The 21,334-nt window shown below is 39.0% G+C and overlaps 1 protein-coding gene across 2 annotated transcripts in view; it reads right to left on the bottom strand.

Moving 5' to 3' along the window:
* Gapvd1 (GTPase activating protein and VPS9 domains 1) overlaps window positions 1–21,334 on the bottom strand; it is a 494,617-nt gene that overhangs the window by 227,942 nt on the left and 245,341 nt on the right. For both annotated transcript variants that reach the window (XM_068389833.1, XM_068389834.1), the window contains 3 exons: window positions 17,392–17,550; window positions 17,005–17,174; window positions 1,764–1,998 (listed from right to left, as the gene is read on the bottom strand). In XM_068389833.1, coding sequence (XP_068245934.1) covers window positions 1,764–1,998; window positions 17,005–17,174; window positions 17,392–17,550 — 564 coding nt within the window. The remainder of the gene's footprint in view (window positions 1–1,763; window positions 1,999–17,004; window positions 17,175–17,391; window positions 17,551–21,334) is intronic.

Raw genomic sequence — 21,334 nt, 5'->3', positions numbered from 1 at the left:
GTATATATATATATATATATATATATATATATATATATATATATATATATATATATATATATATATATATATATATATATATATATATATATATATATATATATATATATATATATAAACATAACGAGTTTTCATATACTGTACATAAAACGAAAACATAAGTTTAAGAATAAGAAAAAACATGATTAACTGTTAAACAACCAAATGGCAAGTCTTAACAGTGGGAGAGAGTTGTAAGGTCCATCCTCTACCGAGCCACAAAGCAAAGTGGGTGATTAGCCAAGGTGTGTGAGTGAGCAGGGTAGCCGGCTACCCACTACCCATCCCGCTAACTAGCAGTTGAGGTGGTTAGCCCTTGCTAAAATTCTCATGGATCGTCTTTCAACTTCGCTGAAAGTTATATCCCTATAAATAGCAAAGGGTTTGTATTTAGTGACAGAACCATTACAATTTGGCACCTGCTTGTAGGGAAGGGGTAGTGATTTGTTAGGTTAGGAGTTAACGCACCCTAGGGCAACAGGCATTCGTGAATATTTGCTTCTGTCTTTGTAACCTAACCCTCGCAAAAAAACGAGGTCTGACTATAATTTTTCAATAATAAAATATCAGATGACCTTCGAATAACTGCACTGATATTAAGATATAACCCTGTATGCTGTAGAAGAAAGGCCAATATGGACTTAGAACCTTTAATGAAGGCAACAAAGGTATTTCTACCATAAGGAAACAATTAGAATTTAACATTATCCAGAGTAGTATTGGTAGCAGAAATATCTTTAGATTTGAGCCAAATGAATTGATCGCTACCACTGATATAGTGCTGAAAGAACCGCTTTTAGACGCAACTAATGACAGTCAGGAAATTTTATTTGACTCTTTTGTTCTGAATAGTGACATGCAAGTTTTAGTGAAAATGATGGAAATACAGTGATCCAAGATCTTTTCTGAAGGCCAAAAACTTGGAAAATCTGCTGATACAGTTCACAGCTCTGCAAACCATTGAATTTGTGGCCAGTAGGGAGTAATGATGATCATCCTTGAGTTGACTGGCATTTTGGATTTAATCTGGATCTGTCTTATCATGGCGAATGGGGGTGACACATAGAAGTCCATTCTCGACAACTACTGAAGCATGGCCTCTACTGCTATTTCTCCATTCTCAGTATTTATTACATTTATAGAAATCTTAAATTTTGTAAGATTATCGCTAATCGCACTACCACAAGGTGAATACTGTAATTCACTTTGCCCTGGAATGCACTTGGAATGTGGACCACAAGGCAAGTTATACAGTTGAGTGGTGTGGCAGCAAAGACAAAAATTTATTTTAAAAGATTCAGAAGACAAATCAAGCCAGTATAAGGATCAGCTCAATTGAAAAACCACCTAAATTCTTGTGATAGACAAAAAATTAGCCACAATTTTCAAGCAAATGCACTTAAAAAAGATGTCCTCTTAGCTCTACCAACAAAAACATTAAATAACGTTATAGGGATAACATGACTTATTTTTTCTAATGTTTTAACTTTCTTTTGAATTTTCAAGATCTTGCTTCGAAAACATTTAACTAACGAAAAGTAGAATATCTGCAAAAATCATTCACTAACAGAATAGTATCACCCTAGCCTTGCTTATTTCTATAAAAAGTCAGTTACTGATAATATATCTGAAGTCTATATTTAATCTCCCCCAATGATTTATCAAACAACACACAATTTATTTATTTATCCACCCAGAAAGATTGCATAAAGTTAAATACTTACTTGCATAGTAGAAAGTACTTTTTCTTCAGACATGAGTCCAGGACATTCTGGAGGACTAGGCACATTAACAGATATAACTAAGACGGTATCATAATCCAGTGGAGATGGAGTGCTGTCAACTTCATCAAGGCTGCTCTGTCCTGGCAACTGACTAGAACTACTGGATAAATCTTGGGATGACCCTAGTCCATCTGAATCTGTGGTACCTTCTGACTGACTTTTTGATGATCTTATTCTGTTAAAAATAAATTAAATAATATCTTCTAAACCCATACCTAAGATAAAATTCTACAGATAAGATTAACATACCAAAGCACTATACAGCATATTCTAATTGACCAACAGAATTGAAAATGACTAAGATGATGAAATAGACAGTAAGTCATTAAAACAGACTGAAACTAGCAGAAAAAAAAAACTACAAAAATTACATCAGTAAAATATAGTAAAAAGAAACAGCGTAGTTGTGGGAAACAATCCGTAATTTATAACTATACAACACTCAAATAATACCTACATACATACATTGTAAAATACAATAAAATATTGAAAAAAAAGTGTTTAAAGCATAAAAATAATGAATCAGCATCAAAAGCATTATACTTTATCAGATGCTTTCTCCTAAAAAGTCGACAATAATATTTCCAAAACTCAAAATATCCTGCAACTTCTTTTCACTTTTCACTGACACTATCATCATCATGGACTTATGTAGCAAAAGAAGTTCATGTTTGGCAAAATAACCAAATAAACTTCTACAAAATTTTGAAACTGATAAAAATCCTTCCCTCCATGTATTCATATATTCAAGTCCCTTTAATGTACTGGAGATGCAGATATTTTAGTGATAGACTGGTATCAATAAGAATGGTCTGCCTGGAAAAGAACATGGAACATAAAAATACATATCATTCGATTCTGTAAATATACAGAAACTTGAGTTCTTTTAAATGTGGATATGTCTTGAATGGCAGTGAAATGGCCATTGAATCATTAATAGTAAAAGGTTATTAATGACAGGTGCTAAGCGGTATACCTTGGCAATCCATGTTTGCCAATGATTATACTCGTATAAGCGGATAAGCAGCTTGGTGGAGTAATAAGATCTTTGGGTGTGCAGGAAATGCACCCCTAAATCTCGACGAAGTCACTAGCAGGAGGGGAACAGATTGGGTTTAAGGCGATACACAAACTGCCTTTTCGGTTTTTACTCCTGATGCCTGGCGGTTGATCTTACTAGAATTAGTATGGACTGGCAGGGGTCATTTGCCTTAGTTAGATAGACACTGTGCAAGAACTGGCTATACTTTTGATGTATCTAGCTAATGAATCCTTAATGGATTTAGTCAGTCATGGAAAGAGAAAATGACAGAATGGCCACAGTCCTAGGCGTAGCGAGGTGCTAAGAATCTCCCGGTTTATAAATACTAAATAAAAATTGAAAATAGGTAAATGGAATGTTAGAACAAAATCAGATTATGAAGCTACAGCAAGTGGAGAGTGAATTTATGAAATATAGTTTGGATATCTTGGCCCTAAGTGAAACACGTTGTAAGGGGATTGGTAAGGACACTTTAGACCAAGGTAATATATATATCTACTCAGGAAGATCAGATGGAGTTGGAAGACAAAGGGTAGGAATGATGATAACACCAAGAGCAGAAGAGGTATTAACTGAGTGGAGAGCTGTAAATAGTCGATTGTTACAGGCAAAGTTCAAATCAAAGCAGTGCAATATGAGAATTATAGTTTGTTATGCCCCAAAAATGATTCCCCTGAAGAAAGAAAAGATGAATATTATGAAGAACTGCAGAGGGTAATAGATGAGATCCCTGAGACAGATAGGAAAATTGTGATTGGTGACTTCAATGCTAAAGTTGGAAGAAATAATCAAGGGATAGAGAGAGAATGGAGTGTCTTGGCGAAGTTGCAAATGAAAATGGAGCACATTTCCTAAGTTTCTGTTCAGCAAACAATCTTGTCATTGGAGGTACTCTTTTTCAACACAAGCACATCCACAAGTATACATGGACTTCACCATGTGGCATTTACAAAAATCAGATAGATCACATTTGCCTACACTTACACAGAATAGTCTGGCCTATTCTTTACATATTCTCGTCTTTCCTCATACACCTGACAACAATGAGATACTAAACACTTCTTCACCCAAGGGGTTAATTACTGTACTACAATTTGTTCAGTGTACTTTCCTCTTGGTAAGGGTAGAAGAGACTCTTTAGCTATGGTAAGCAGCTCATCTAGGAGAAGGACACTCCAAAATTAAACCATTGTTCTCTAGTCTTGGGTAGTGCCATAGCCTCTGTACCATGGTCTTCCACTGTCTTGGGTTAGAGTTCTCTTGCTTGAGGGTACACTCGGGCACACTATTCTATCTTATTATTATTTTTTTTTTCCTCTTGTTTTTTTGAAATGGTGTGTTGGGCAGGCTTGATAGAAGGGCCATGGATGCCTGGTGGTTTATCATGAGGTTGTCTTTTCCTTTTTCTGATTCTTTTTCTTCTCAAAACCATCCTTACTGTCCTCCCTAGAGTTAAAATGGCTATCCTGGAGGGTATTTAGCCTTGCATGGTGTGTCGGCTCCTCCATGTTGACCAGTTTATCCGACTTTTTACTAGTTTATGGGTATCATTGATCACTTTATTTATAATTCTGTACATATTGTTTTTGTTATAATTCTTGTTAATCTAGTTTTTAAGTATGATGTCTCTTTTTTTATTTCTATTAATTCTCATGCTGTCTGGAGACATTGAGCGAAATCCGGGACCAGTACGTCCTAGATTTTGTCAATGTCGTCTTCTGTATGATTGGCCTTGATTTTAGTGCTGCCTTTGACCGTGTTAATCATGAGGCCCTAGTTTTCAAACTCAAACAGTTGAGAGTGGGTGGGTCGTTTCTTATTATTGATTTTTTAAGTAATAGATCTCAAAGAGTTGTTGTTGATGGTCACCATAGTGAGTATAGGAATGTGATATCCAGTGTTCCCCAGGGTAGTGTTCTTGGCCCATTACTTTTCATACTATATACACATGACATGTGGTTTGGCCTAGAAAACAAGCTTGTTGCATATGCAGATGATGCTACTCTCTTTGCATCAATTCCATCCCCTGGATGTACATCTGGGGTTGGTGAATCCCTTAATAGAGATTTAGCTAGAATTAGTGCATGGTGCAAATTATGGGGTATGAAGATGAATCCTAACAAAACTCAAACTATGACTCTAAGTAGGTCAAGGACGGTGGCTCCTCAACATCCGGACCTCAGTATTGATAATGTTTCTTTAAATTTGTATGACTCTTTTAAAATTTTAGGTGTGATTCTCGACAGCAAATTTACTTTTGAGAAACACATTAGGTCTGTGTCTTCTCCAATTGCACAAAAAATTGGCTTATTGAGAAAGTCTTCCAAGATTTTTGGTGATCAATCTATTCTGAAGAAGTGTTTTAATTCTTTCATTCTACCTTGTTTTGAGTATTGTTCTCCTGTCTGGTCTTCAGCTGCTGATTCTCATCTTAATTTGTTGGACAGAAACTTACGGTCTATTAAATTTCTTATTCCTGATCTAGATATTAATCTTTGGCACCATCGTTCAATTAGTTCATTATGCATGTTGCATAAGATTTTTCATAACTCTGACCATCCTTTACATTCAGATCTCCCTGGACAATTCTATCCTGTTCGTAATACTAGGCAGGCAATTTATTTCTAATAGCCAGGCCTTCTCCATCATGAGGCTCAATACTACACAGTATTCTAGAAATTTTATTCCAGCTGTTACTAAGTTGTGGAATGATCTTCCTAATCGGGTAGTTGAATCAGTAGAACTTCAAAAGTTCAGTCAAAGTCTTCTTATAGTTCATATATGACATATCTGTTTTTGACGTTGTTAATAGTTTATATAGGACATATCTGTTTTGACGCTGTTACTGTTTTTAGAATGATATATTGTTAATTTACTCTCACCATTTATTTATTTCCTTATTTCCTTTCCTATTTTTCCATGTTGAAGCCCTTGGGCTTATAGCATCTTACTTTTCCAACTAGGGTTGTAGCTTGGCAAGTAATAATAATAATAATAATAAGAGATGGTTCTGTTATAACAACAGAAGACAAAGAAAGACAATGTTGGATGGAACACTTTAGTGAGGTTATGAATAGGAGATATGAAGGGAATAATTTGATTTATATACCTGAAGCTGATGAAGACCTTGATGTGCTTAAGAATGAATTCAATGTGTTTGAAGTCGAAGCTATCCTAAAAAGACTAAAGAGATGGAAAGCCCCGGGTTACGATGGAGTAACTGCCGAGATGATACTGGCCGAATATGAAGCGACTCCCATACTACTTACAAGATTATTTTGTAGAATGTGGCATGAAGAGGCAAAACCTGACGAATGGGAGTTAGAAGTGTTGGTGAAAATAGCAAACAAAGGAGACCTGACTGATTGCAATAATTACAAAGACATAACACTTATGTCAGTTATGAAAATATACAGTATGCTTATTCTAAAGAGACTGGAGAGAAAGATTGATGAAAAGCTGAGAGATGAACAAGCAGGATTTAGAAAATGTAGACGTTGCATTGACCAAATTTTCATTTTGAGACGTACACCAATTCGTAGAATATAGAAATTCCCTTTGGATGCTATTTGTGGACTATGAAAAGATTTTAAGTGTCCATCGGCCAATTTTGTGTGAGTCCTGCATTATTATGAAATTCCTCTCAAATATGTAAATTTGATTGTCTGTTCCTGAGCATGGCAAGTGCAAACAAAGTTAATGTTAACGGAGTCTTATCAAATGAATTTCCAGTGAACAGTGGAGTACTCTAAGGAAATGATTTGCCACCTATGTTGTTTATCCTCCTCATGGATTATGTAATGCATAGAACAGTCAGAGATGGTGGAGAAGGATTGGACTGGATTGGTGATAGGAATTTAGCAGACCTACAGTATGCTGATGATGCTGTCCTTGTTAGCAGAACACCACAAGATTTGTAATGCTTGCTTACCAGAATGCATGAAATATCACACGAGTTTGGGCTTTAGATAAATAAAAGAAAGACAAGAGATGATGAGAATGGAGTATGCAATGCAAGATGAAATATCATTGGAAGGAGAAATGATTAACGAGGCAGAATCATGAAAGTATTTAGGAACTATGATCTCCAATACAGGGTCATTAGAATTAGAGTTTAGTGAAAGATTGAAAAAGGCAAATCAGACTATGGCAAGGTTAAGTAAAATTTGGAAATCAAATCGCCTAAAATTACATATAAAAATCAGACTTTATATCAGTTTAGTGAGATTGGTGTTACTCTACGGACCTGAGTCAAGGCATGACAATGAAAGAATCTCCAATAGATTTAGTAGATTTGAGAACAATGCCCTCAGAACAATATTGGGGGTTGAATGGCAGGACAGGATTAGAAATGAAACTATAAGAGAGATTACTTGAGTGCCATATGGGGATGAGAGCATGATGAGGGGTAGATGGAGATGGTTTGGGCATGCTCTTTGCACTCCCCAAGAAAGATTAGTTCACTAAATGTTCAGCTGGCCTCTACAAGGCACTAGAAGAGTTGGAAGACCCAGGCCTACCGGCTAAGGACTATGAAGCGTGAAGTAGGAGATAATGGATGGAGAAGTATTGAATTGAAAGCTCAGGATAGAGACAACTGGCAAAATCTAACCTTTGCGTCAATAGGCATAGGAGGAGATGATGATGATGATGATGTATGACATTTAGCATAGTAGGAAAGATCCACCCACCTGCCTGTTCCAGAGTAGACACTTTTGTCCCTAGACTTAGTAGTGAGAGGGGTACTTCAGGAGGGAAATCAAATTTAAAGGAAGACTCAAATTTGTATTGCTAATCAAAGAAATATTCTAAACAAAAATTAATTCGTTGTTTGTTCCTGCACATACATAAACAAACCTTTTGTCATTTAAAATAGGGAGAGTCGCTCATTGGTGGAAGTTCCTTTGAGCCAAACTCGAAGGTTCTTGTCTTTCCTGGACATGTCATCGTTCCTGGTCCCATTCAGAAGCAAGGAATGTGACTTCAAATGCTGCATAACAGTTAATCATAGGGATGTAAAAGTTGTTGGGGCCTTGGCCAGTACTGGGTTAAAAGGAAACCTATACTATGACAATGAACACCTATCCCCCTAACAGGGAGATGCCATCGGCATTATCAAATAAGGAAACGAAAGAAAAAGGTTGGGTAAGACAGTGATCCCTCCTCCCCCTTTTTAAGAAGGATGGAGGAGTTGCTTCTTGGCAGATGCAGCCTGTAAGAAAGGCGCTCTGTTGAGTAACTCGCTGGTATCATATGTTCAACCAATGTGTAACTGCTGCATCACCTCAAGAAGGGAACAAGAGAGAGGTAAAAGAGGCAGTTATTCTACCTCTCCTCAACACTTATGCTGAAAGTGTTACCTTATTGTTCCACAACCACTGAGCAGCTACCTCAGGACCCAATGGAAAGGAGTTTTTCTTCAGATGGCAGAGGTACACTGAGAACGTTTGCTGCAACTGCGCTGGAGCGTAGCGCACTCGTGAGACTCATGCCAGGGAGGCAAGGTGGAAAGTACATTTGACTCCAGGGAGTTGTCACCTACAATCACCAGATTGCTCTGAAGAACCTGACCCTGGAGAGCTACTGCGAGGTGGAGAAGTATCGCTCACCACCTTACAAAGTACTTGAGGGAGAGAGCAATCAAGGGAGGCAAACCTCTCTTGCTGAGTAAACTCAGCACTTGTACTCACCCAGGGAGGGTGACTGCACTAGGCTGGAACTCCTTAACAGTGGAATATCTACATACGAATGTCCTAATATATGAATTTTCCAACATTCGAAGTAAAATTCGACCAAATTTCTGTCTCGACACCCGAAGTGTTGCTCCAACATACGAAGTAAACAATACGCGTACGCGTGGAATTTTCTCGAAAGCGTCAACCGTGGTTTGTTGTTGACTCCGCTAGACGGCAGCACATCGGAGGGACGCCAATCGAGCGTCACCTTGATCAGTCCTCTCATCTCGTGCACATCGTGTGGTTGTTCTCTATTCGCTCAGTTATTAACAGTGTTTTTTATCTTCCTTTTTCACGTGTTGTTTTCTGTGTTTAGTAATCATGGGTCCTAAAAAGCTTAGTTTCGGTTCAGAAAGTAGTAGTAGTGGTGAGAAAAGGAAGAAGTCAATGCTTTCATTAGAACTAAAGCAAGATATAATAGAAAAGCATGAGCAAGGTGTACGTGTTAGCGATCTGGCTAAACAATATGGCCGGAATATGTCTACGATCTCGACGATCATAAAACAGAAGGCAGCCATTAAAGCAGTGAAACCTTCGAAGGGGATCACGATTATTTCCAAACGTCGTAGCCCTACCCTTGAAGAGATGGAACGCCTTTTGTTAATATGGATCAAGGACAAGGAGATTGTTGGCAATACAAACACTGAAATGATCAATTGTGAGAAGGCCAGAGCTATCTACAGTGAATTGAAGGCGGCGCGCTCTCGGGGTGACGCGGGGGAGAGTTCAGCCGATCCTACAACGGAGGAATTCAAGGCGTCTCGAGGTTGGTTCGAGAAATTTAGGAAACGGACTGGGATTCATTCAGTTGTTCGGCATGGAGAAGCTTCGAGTTCGAACACCAAGGCTGCTAAAGACTTTGTTAAAAAGTTCGAAAGCATCGTGGCAGAGGAAGGCTACGTAGAGCAGCAGGTGTTCAACTGTGATGAAACCAGTCTGTTTTGGAAAAAGATGACTAGTCGAACGTACATTACCACCGAAGAGAAGAAAATGCCTGGACATATGCCAATGAAGGATCGGTTGACTCTTGCGCTTTGTGCCAACGCCAGCGGGGACTGCAAAATTAAGCCTTTATTAGTTTACCATTCCGAAAACCCTAGGGCATTTAAAGCACATAGAATTAATAAAGACCTGCTACATGTTCTACAGCGTTCTAATTCTAAGGCTTGGGTTACTAGGCATATCTTTGTGGAATGGGTAAACGTAGTTTTCGACCCTGCTGTCAAGAAGTACCTTCAGGAGAGGAATTTGCCTTTGAAATGCTTGCTTTGTTTGGACAATGCACACCCCCCCCCAAACTCGAAGATGATATCATCGACAAATACAAATTAATCAAAGTGTTGCATCTTCCACCGAATACCACCCCTATCCTCCAGCCCATGGACCAGCAAGTCATCTCTAATTTCAAAAAGCTCTACACCAAGCACTTATTTAAGCAGTGCTTTAATGTCACGCAAAGCACCAACTTAACTTTGCGTGAATTTTGGAGGAGCCACTTTAATATCGTGCACTGCTTAAAGATCATAGATCAGGCTTGGGAGGGAGTAACTCGTCGGACCCTGAAAGAAGCTTTGACCTGATGCTGTTGCTCCCAGAGATTTCAAAGGTTTTGGTCCCGAGAATGAACCTGTGTTTGCCGCCGAGGAAGACGTCGAAGAGATGGTATCCCTTGGCAAGTCCATGGGTCTGGAGGTGGATGCAGATGACATCACCGAACTCGTTGATGAGCATCATGAAGAGCTCACCGCCGAGGAACTCAGGGAGCTGCAAGCCATGCAGCATGATGAGTTCCAAGCGCAGTTGAGTGAGTCGGAGGAGACCGAGGAGGTAGGCCAAATCTTAGGTAGGGCGGAAATAAGACATGTTGGCATATCATCAACACGTGGTTGATTTCATCGACAAGCATCACCCACAGAAACTTCAGGTTTGCTGTGTAGTTGCGCAGTTCGATGATGTTTGTTTAACTCATTTTAGATAAATCCTCAAAAGCCATACCAAGCAACCTTCACTCGATAGTTTCTTTAAAAAATCTCTACTAAAACGGTCTAGTGATCAAGATGAAAAGAAAGAAAGTGAAGCAAAGAAAAGAAAGACCTAATCGAGTGAATGTGATGAAAATTAAAAATAAGAAAAGAAAAAAAAATGTAAGAGAAAAATACAAAATTAAGAAAATAAAAAAAAAAATAAGCTAAGTTAAAGTTCACGTAGTGTAAGTTAGTGTAAGTTATCGTACACGATATCGTACAAAGTCGCCATCCCTACCTCCTCGCTGATCTTCCATCTCCTCCTGCGTAGCAGTCCCTACACCTGCGCTGGCCTGTCGCTAAGGTGAAGTGTTACATAAAAACCCCATTTTTATTTATTATTTTTTTATTATTATTCTTTTTTTAGATATTTATGTATTATTATATTGTATTAATGTTATGTGTAATTATGTGTACCCAATTATTAAGGAGTTATTATGGGTTTTTAGGCTGAGGAACGAATTAAACAAATTACCGTGTATTCTTATGGGAATATTTGCTACAACATACGATCGTTTTAACATACGAAGCAGTTTCTGGAACGAATTACGATCATATGTAGAGGTATCACTGTACTTACTTTACTTTGATGGCTGCTTTTCTGGTCCCATACAGCAGTGGAACCCCACTCTCTACAGGACCTCCACTGTCGTTTTACCTTGTTCGTTCAGAGTATTCAACGTTTCATGTCGCTTATTATTCATTTGCTGTTAAATCGTCACTGTTGTATGACTGTTGAAATGAGAAAGTCTTCAGTTTCCTCTTGAGAGCCTTAATGTCTTCAATTATTCGGATGTTTCATGGGAGCTTATTATATAATCTCGGGGCTGCATATTTAAAGACTCTGGAGCCTAAAGTAGACATATATCTAGGTTCCAACAGTTTGAAGCCATCAGTAAGTATTCTCGTGTCAACACGATTTGTTGGCTGTGCAATATGTAGAAATTCTCCTAAGTATTTTGGATGACAGGTTCTGATAACTTGGTGGGTTATTGTACATATTTTAAATTCAATTCTTGCTTTAATCGGCAATCAGTGTAAATCAATTACTAAAGGGGTGATCCTTTTTCTAGGTGGGACACCTCTTAACAGTCTTGCTCCTCGGTTTACAGTATTATGTTTTGTAATTTCTTAAGTTGCACTTTTGGTAAATTGTAATAGATAGAGTTGCAGTGGTCAGTCCTGGTAATAACAGAGTTTATTACAAGTTTCTTTACAGAATTTTCGTCCAGGTACTTTTTTATAAACGCAATATTTCTTAGATGATAACCAGCAGTTTTTATTACATTATTTATTTGGGCATTTAGAGTCAGGTTACAATCAAGAAATACACCAAGATCTTGAATTTTACTAGACATCGGCACCAAGTCATCATTTATGTAAATTTGAATATCACCCAAGTTTCTCACGCTGTTTCTCTTACCAACCACCATGAATTCAGTTTTGTTCTCATTTAATTTTAGTTGTTTAACCCTGGATAGGTACGGTGGGTCGTACGCGACCCCGAGCGTCAAAAAAAAAAGAGGTTTTTCTCACGTGACTCACCCCCGTGATTGAATTTGTGGGTGATCGACCTGCAGGAGGTGTCTCCCCTACACGCTCTAGTAGTGTCCAGATGTGCATTGCTGTAGCTGTACTCCTTCCCCGATTTCTGAGACGCGTCGGGGTCGAGCGCGACCGAGTTTACCCTTCTAAGGTAATTTGCATAATTATCAAAGTTATTACGTATTATGAAATTGTCGTAGAATGGTGCAACTTGTATAGGTTATCAGTTGTGGAAAGTCTTGGTGGATTGTTTGGCTACCATGTGCATGATTTTTTTTTTAGTTAAAATGTCGTACATCACCACGAGGACCATTTTACCGCGAGTGCCCCTTTTTCATTTTTTTTTCATTTTTTTGCCAAGTCATTTTTCCGTAAGATATTGCCAAATAGTGTCGTAAAACTTTTGCTTGTTTAGTGTTGGAAAGTGTGTCTAGATGATCTGGCTACCCATGCGTGACTTTGTTTTTGTCAGATACGACGTAGTTATTGGTATATTGGGTATTTAACTGCGGTTGTCAATTTCTGTTTTTTTTCAATATTTGTAAAAATTTTTACGTAGTAAGGAATTGCCGTATATTATTCATTTTTTTTTCATGTTTATGTGTTAGAAAGTGTGCCTTGATGGTTGGGCTAACACGTGCATGTCTTTTTTTTTATCTGAGATGCCGTATATTAGAATGTTGGGCATTTTACCGCGAGTGCCCCTTTTTCGTTTTTTTTCATTTTTTTGCCAAGTCATTTTTCCGTAAGATATTGCCAAATAGTGTCGTAAAACTTTTGCTTTTTTAGTGTTGGAAAGTGTGTCTAGATGATCTGGCTACCCATACGTGACTTTGTTTTTGTCAGATACGACGTAGTTATTGGTATATTGGGTATTTAACTGCGGTTGCCAATTTCTGTTTTTTTTTTTTCAATATTTGTAAAAATTTACTACGTAGTAAGGAATTGCCGTATATTATTGATTTTTTTTTCATGTTTATGTGTTAGAAAGTGTGCCTTGATGGTTGGGCTAACACGTGCATGTCTTTTTTTTTATCTGAGATGCCGTATATTAGAATGTTGGGCATTTTTCCGCGAGTGCCCCTTTTTATTTGTTTTGCATTTTTTGCTTAGTCATGTTACCGTAAGGAATTGGCAAGTAGTGTCGCAAAACTTATATTTTTATAGTGTTGGAAAGTGTTTCTAGATGATCTGGCTACCCATGCCTATTTTTTTTAGCCAGATATGGCGTATATATAAGTATGTGTTCGATTTTCCTGTGATTGCCATTTTTTTGTTTTTTCCCATTTCTTTCAAAATTACTACGTACTAAGGAACTATCACAGAGTAATGATTCATTTATATGTTTATTTGTCGGAAAATGTGCCTTGATGGTTTGCCTAGCACGTGGCTGAAATTTTTTTTTTTTGAAATGCCGTATATTAGAATGGCCATTTTTCCGCGAGTGCCCCTTTTTATTTGTTTTGCATTTTTTTGCTTAGTCATGTTACCATAAGTAATTGGCAAGTAGTGTCGCAAAACTTATAATTTTATAGTGTTGGAAAGTGTTTCTAGATGATCTGGCTACCCATGCCTATCCTTTTTTTTAGCCAGATATGGCGTATATATAGGTATGTGTTCGATTTTCGTGTGATTGCCATTTTTTTCATTTTTTCCCATTTCTTTCAAAATTACTACGTACTAAGGAACTATCACAGAGTAATAATTCATTTAGATGTTTATTTGTCGGAAAATGTGCCTTGATGGTTTGCCTAGCACGTGGCTAAATTTTTTTTTCTGAAATGCCGTATATTAGAATGTTAGCCATTATTCCGCGAGTGCCCCTTTTTATTTGTTTTGCATTTTTTTGCTTAGTCATGTTACCGTAAGGAATTGGCAAGTAGTGTCGCAAAACTTATATTTTTATAGTGTTGGAAAGTGTTTCTAGATGATCTGGCTACCCATGCCTATCTTTTTTTTAGCCAGATATGGCGTATATATAGGTATGTGTTCGATTTTCCAGTGATTGCCATTTTTTCGTTTTTTCCCATTTCTTTCAAAATTACTACGTACTAAGGAACTATCACAGAGTAATGATTCCTCTAGATGTTTATTTGTCGGAAAATTTTGTTTACTTCTTTTTTGATTGAATATCATCAAATTTTTTTAGCTAAAATATTATATTGTTTCACATTTTTGTTTTTTTTTCGATTTTATTTCCCTTCAAAAAATTTTTTTTGGGTCAGAATTTTAATTTTATAGTCGTAAAATAATCGACAATTATCCAGCAACCCACCATACAATTTTTATGCATATCCAATAATAATTAGATTAGTAAATAACACCTTGAAATTGACATACCCTTCCCACATTTCAAGTGGCAGATTAGGGAGTCTGAGTCAGTGTGGTTGGCGGCCATTTTGTGGACATATCCGAAGCGTAAGTTGCCCTATCTATATATATTCTTGTTCCCTATAGAATTAGTGATATTTTGGTATATTTTTACCTGCATAAATATCATATTATATATTAAATATAGGTATTTTTTTACGAAATTTCTAAGTACTCAAAAAATTACCTTTAGATATGGCCCCTGATATAAATGTAATTTACAAAATAATGAAGATTTTTTTACATATTTCTATTTTAGGATAACATATGTTTATTCCCTAAAAAAATTAGCCACTTCCTATTTCATTTGGGTACCCCAAAAAATTCATGAAATTTGGACAAATTTTTTTGGCCAAAAAAAGTTACCCTTTTTTTCTCATTTCAGATCTTCACCTCCATGGGTCTGACTTCATCCAAAATACATCAAGATGTGTCCTAAACATTCAAGAATCAATTCCTAAAAGGATTTGTGTATATATGTATAAACTTTTTTTTTATGAATTTTTATGTCAGGTCTTTTTTATTTTCTACTTAATTTTTTAAAATATTTATAATAAATAGTTTTTCTGCAGATGAGTAGTATTTATCTTTACAGTTGTTTTAAGCATTCATTGAAGTTTTTTTTTGGCAAAAGAAAAAAAGAGGTTACTGCAAAAACTGATTTTTCAAGAATTTTTTTTGGCGTCGGGGTCGTTCGCGTCCGAGTATACCCTTAAAGGGGTGTCCGAGGAGCGTACCTATCCAGGGTTAAATGTCATCCATTCTCTAACACTATCAAGGATTTGGTTTAGAGTTTCAGTAGTGTCATCTATATCATTTATGAGAAGTAAAATTGTGAGTCATCCGCAAATAGTTTGAATTTCATGCCATGCCTTTGTAGTATTTTCAATAGATGCAGAATAAGATTGGGCCAAGTACAATCCTCCGGGGTACCCCTCTTTTTAAGGGTTCATATGATAAATAAGAGTTTCCAATTTGTACACAGTAATTTCTACCAACTAAGTAGTCTTTTTAGGTATTCGAAGGCTTGATCTTCAACGCCAATGGACCGTGGATCATTTAAATAGCAGTTCATGCACAACTGTATCAAAAGCAGCACTAAGATCGAGAAATATTAAAATACCACATTTAATTTCATCCATCATTTCCAGCATATCTAGAGAACTTGGCTGCAATTCCTCAGGTGAACAAGGAACTGCAGAAGAAAAATCTGCCGGGAATAGGAAACAGACTGGAATGGATTTCCTTCCAGCAGCTCAGTAGGGAAGGTTAAGACCAACCTTTGAGGAAGCAGCTGTGCTCCTGCAGTGCTCAAAGCTTTAACATCAACAGCCATTTCTTCGTCAGGGAACCTGAAAGCCTCAAGGAAGGCCACAACTGACATAGCATGTCAAAAGAGGTAGACTCCCAACGGGTGGAAGGCGCCACTGTTTCGTTAGGGGAAGCACCAGGGTCTTCCAAGCTCGAAGGTTGTCCGGGGGTCAAACGATCATCGTTTTATACGATTAGCACCAGAGGAGGCTGAACGGGAAGAGGAAGATGGAAGGGTATGAGGCACGAGAGAGAAGTCAGAACTTCTTTGACCTCGAGGATGAACTTGAAGGTAAAGAATCCATTTCAGACTACTACCGTCTACTATACCGCTCCAACTAGGAGGATGACCACTCCCAACAATTGATGTAAAGAGAAGACTCCATGCAGGAGTGTCGTCTGCAAGAACGGTAAAGCCGGTAAGGATCCATCTCCATCGCTGACATGAACGTACCGCCCTTAAACCTGCACGTTTGCAGTCCACGATTACCAAGCACTCCTAAAAACAAAAAGAAAAATTCTAAAGTCTTTATAGACAATTAATAGGAATTAGTCAGGAAGAGAGAGACGATATGTCTGCACTTCACTGTAGCTAAAACTAAAGTGAGGAGAGCTCACTGGGCGAGTGTGTGAGCAGGGAGGTTGGTCTACCCGCGCTAACAGGGTTCTTCACATATCGCTTAAAAGATTTTATGTCTAGATACAGCTCGTCCTGAAAAATATATCAATAGTAAAAAAACCGTCTGTGTGTGAGTTTGAACAAATAGCAAATATGATATAATTGGGAAAACCTTCCCATTCTAATCGCTCCCCCAACAACATTTTTTTTATAAGCAATCCCCCAGCGATGGCCTGGTCAAGGAGGCAAGTCACTGAAAATGACCTGAGTGAAGTAAGTCATAAGGGAGCATATCTAGGTAACATTCAACACTACCACTTTCACTAAAGAAAATTAAACTTTTGTCCAATTGTAAAAGATAACTACTGTAAACATTTGCATGGCAAATTTTCATCTAACTTAAAATAGGGGATCCATGATTACAGTAATTAATATAACCTTTCCTTTAAAAGCAAATACTTATAGAAAATATCCTATTCCCAATCACAAAGAAACTTCAAAAAATAATTTTAAAAAATTATCAAATTGCACAAACCTCTGACTTTTGACACGTCCGAGTAAGCTCTTTTTAGGTACATTAGGTGTACTTATAACAGAAGTAGAAGAAATAGAAGCTGAAGGTGTTAACTGAGTGGGTTTTAATCTTCCAATGTATGACTCAAGATCCTTTCTTGTCTGTTCACCTTCGGGTAATTCATTTAGTACCTGAAAACAGTACACTGTGTTATACAGTAATATGAAGTTGAAGATATTGATTACCATTAAATAACTTTAAAATAAAAGAAATTTTTTCTAATATATTCACCCTTTCCTTTTTGCATCACTATCAATAACAACTTCAATCACACCATAGAAGCTTATCTGACATGAAACAATCTAGGGCTACCTATCCTAGTACATAGTCCAATGATTTACAACTTACCATAAATAGGAAAGAAAGAAGTGAATGTAACCTTGGTTCAGGAATAAGACAAGATGATCTAACCATCACTCTTAAAGGACTGTTCAAGGAAGTGCTTGCCTGAGGAGGCACGTCTGCTCCACCACCCGCTACTATACCACTGACAACCCCTGATATCACCTACAAAAAATATGAGAAAATGTTAGCTGAAATAAAAAACTATTACAAACTTGAAAATGTATCAACTAAAATAAAAACAAATTTCAAAGTAATTTGTATTTTTCTTGCTATACAAACATCAGTCCTTTAAAATTTGCACTGTGACCAGCAGATCTGACATCCGTTGAATTCATTAATGAGTAGTTATTGACTGATGGTAACCACCCCCTTGTCAAAGACTTCACTTTTGACCTTCTGCTCCGTTCTCAGGGGTGGTCAAGGTGGGAAGTTTTACTTTAAGGGACTCAGGTTTCTATATCTTAGGAAAATAAGAATTACTTTAAAAATTTATTACCTATTTATTCCTACAAGTATACAAACCTTTCATCCTTTAAATAGCGAGTCTCAATAAGTGGCAGGTCAGAAGTCCCTCTTAAACCAAAATGTTTTGTTCTTTTTCTTCCAAGGAAATGTCCGTCTGCCTGGTCCTGTATAGGAGCAAAAGATACGACTACAGCAACCCCTATCTGTCCATCTCAGAGATGAATATGGTGAGAGGAACTGGCCTGTACTGAGAAGCTAGTAAATGTTTAAAGGTCTGAAAGGGATAGCCATCCGGAATGATACACCTGGCAAATGATGATCGAAGGGTTAGTATATGTTACACCATCCTACCTCTCATCATGGGAGGACGGGGGGGGGGGGGGGGGGGGGGGGTTGAGACTTCTCTAGATTTTAAAGAATGGAGCTCAGAAGTGTAGCTTACCAGCATCAAGTCAGATCCAGCAAGTAAGGGTACAAGCACTTCATCACTAAAGAGAGGGGAGGAAAAATTAAGGAAAAGAGCTAGTCATCCTACCTTTAATTCCAAACATATCTAAACATTGCCATTGACAACATGCTTACTGTTCCATGCAGGAGCTGGGATGGCTATAAAAGCACTTCAGCAGCCACCACAGGACCAAGAACAATTGTCAAGGGACTTGTGGGTATACTTTAGTAGTTAAACAGCTATGAAGAATGTTTGGCATTTCCAAACATCAGCCTGGGTGACAGCAAGATTCCTCACAAAGGCTAAGATAGGGCCTATACAAATGACTTTGTGAGCCCTGACTCCCAACTTCAATTGGCTGAAGCCAAGAGTGTTCTTCGCGAATGAAGGGACGTTTGTAAGTTCTGTATGATGGTAACTAGCCCTCACTACTCCTCACAAGTGTGCATGCGCCCGTAAGGATAGCATGTGTAACTGGCGAAGCGAAGAGTCTTCGCCGGCAGTAAGAGCTTGCTCGCCCAAATGTGGGAGTCAAATCGCAATTTTCCTGCCCCAGTGGAAGTGATCATTCACAAGCTAAAGCATTGTGAAAAAGTTTGCGCGTGTGAGCGCCCCCGACATACTTGTCCAGTTGCTTGCAGGATAATGTGTGATGATGCACAACATCATTATTCAAGAGAAATTGATTGTTCATGAGCCGTAGCATCGTGAACATGTTCACGAGTATGTGAGCACTCGCGAGAAGCCCAAGCTGCTGGTAAGACAATCAGACCTTCGTTGGCAGTGGGAGCTCGGCAGACATGACTGAAGTGAGAGCAGCAACACATACCAGTAAGTGAACACATGACTGCTATCGCTTGTTAACGTCAGAACAAGCTGGTTCTATCCCGTCGGGAGTAGAGTCTTGAGGCAAGAACTACGAAGGGTTATGTCTCATGAGACTTGTTATGTACTGGGGACATGACTGGGTGAGGCAGAGACTAAAAGTGGTCACAGGGCAACACCACATGAGTGCTCCAAAGAGCTCTCTGCCTCGTAGGGAGTAGAGGTCTACGCAATAAATAACCCAGATGGATTGTCTTACTTGCCTCGATATGCTCTAGGGGCATGATGGCGAGAGTTGGCAAGGCATCACCATGAGGGTGCTCCGAGGAGTTTTCTAACCCATAGGGAGTAGAGGTGTGCGGCAATAACCCGGAAGAGTTATGTCTCACAAGACTCGTTGTGGTGAGATCTGGCGGTCATAAAGGATAACATGCATGCGCAACCGAAGTAGAGCGCGCCCGATCCTCACTTTGGGGTGTGAGCGTGCGACCAAAGTCACGCAGACCTTCATCAGCAGGAGGAGCTCACCCGCTTACTTTCTTAATGTAAAATGGCTGCAATCACGTTCCCAAGCTGCATGAAACAAAGCACGAACACTCGTTAGCACTCCCACAGGTAGTTGGTGAGTAGCCTTACATGCTCCTACAGGAGGCAGCACATGCTCAGATGGTGGTGATTAAGAGTGAGAGGGCTTTCTTGTGTGTCAAGCAAGGTAAGAAGCCCGAGGGTGGGGGTCCCAAAGGGCCTGGCCTCAATGTTGTTCCCGTAGATGTAGATAGCTGGCAGGCATCACCCTTTGCGGCAATAACTCCGAAGGGTTATAGCTCATGAGACTCATTGTGGTATGGGGGCATGATGGCAGGAGGCAGGAATAGCAAGTGGTTGGCAGGCATCACAATCTGGGTGCTCCAAAGAGCTGGAATGAGGCATCGACAAATTGAGCACTCATTTCTGAAACCCCCAGGGAGGGTGACCAGTCAGGGGTGGAGGATATAACTCGCAAATGAGAAAGGTGCTCAACATTGGAGAGAAGAGAAGCGGATGCTTTTTATGCTGCGGGACCTCAGAGTGCTGAACGAACCCAGGTTGAGGGTACATAGCATAATGAGCAAGCTTAGAAGTCTCATCGTAATCAGAATCCAGGTTTACCGCGTAAAGATCATCTAAGGTTGGGACTCCAAGGAGCCCAAGCCTGCAAATGGTCAAGAGCAGATGCATAGGATGCTGCAGCTAAAGGCCAATAAGCTCTGGATGGTCAACCACCCTAGAACATCAGAGGAGAGGACCATGGTCAATCCCTGGGGAGGCAGCTGTGCGTTCCCACTGTGCTCCTAACTGTAGGCCCTCTGAAAGCCATGTTTTAGTGGGGAGACCCGAAAATCGCAAGGAAGGCAAGAGTTACCACAAGCAGCAACTAGAGACACTCCCCAAAGATCATGGGTAGCACTGCTTTGCTAGGTGAAGCGGGGGTGTCCGCACCTACTGGTTGTCTAGGGGGTCAGAAGGTCATCAGAGACAATGGGGAGAGAACAACATGTCGGAGTAAGAAGTCGGGACTTTGACTGCAAGGATGAACCTTAAGGAGAAGAATCACTTTAAACTTCTCCTTCCCTCTACTATCAAATCACTCCCACTGGGATGATGAAAACTCCCAGAAAAAAAGTAAACAGACAGTTTTACGTAAAGGGTTAACAAGCAAGAGCGAGACAACATTTGCACTCTACCGAGCCAAAATCAAAAGTGACATATTACTGGTGTATGTGCTGACGTCATATAACCAGTGTGTGTTGACGTCTTATAACAAGTATGTGTAAGCATTGTGGTTAGTCTACCCCCCCTAACTATAGGTGGGCTTTTATACATACATACATACATATACCAAGGCACTTCCCCCAATTTTGGGGGATAGCCGACATCAACAAATGAAACAAAACCAAAAAGGGGACATCTACTCTCTACGTTCCTCCAGCCTAACATGGGACTCAACCGAGTTCAGCTGGTACTGCTAGGGTGCCACAGCCCACCCTCCCACATTATCCACCACAGATGAAGCTTCATGATGCTGAATCCCCTACTGCTGCTACCTCCGCGGTCATCTAAGGCATCGGAGGCAGCAGCAGGGCCTACCGGAACTGCGTCACAATCGCTCGCCATTCATTCCTATTTCTAGCACGCTCTCTTGCCTCTCTCACATCTATTCTCCTATCA

Source organism: Palaemon carinicauda, chromosome 16 (genome assembly GCF_036898095.1).
Source record: "Palaemon carinicauda isolate YSFRI2023 chromosome 16, ASM3689809v2, whole genome shotgun sequence".
NCBI lineage: Eukaryota > Metazoa > Arthropoda > Malacostraca > Decapoda > Palaemonidae > Palaemon > Palaemon carinicauda.
The sequence above is the reverse complement of the archived record's forward strand: the minus strand, read 5'-3'. Positions and strand labels throughout refer to the sequence as shown.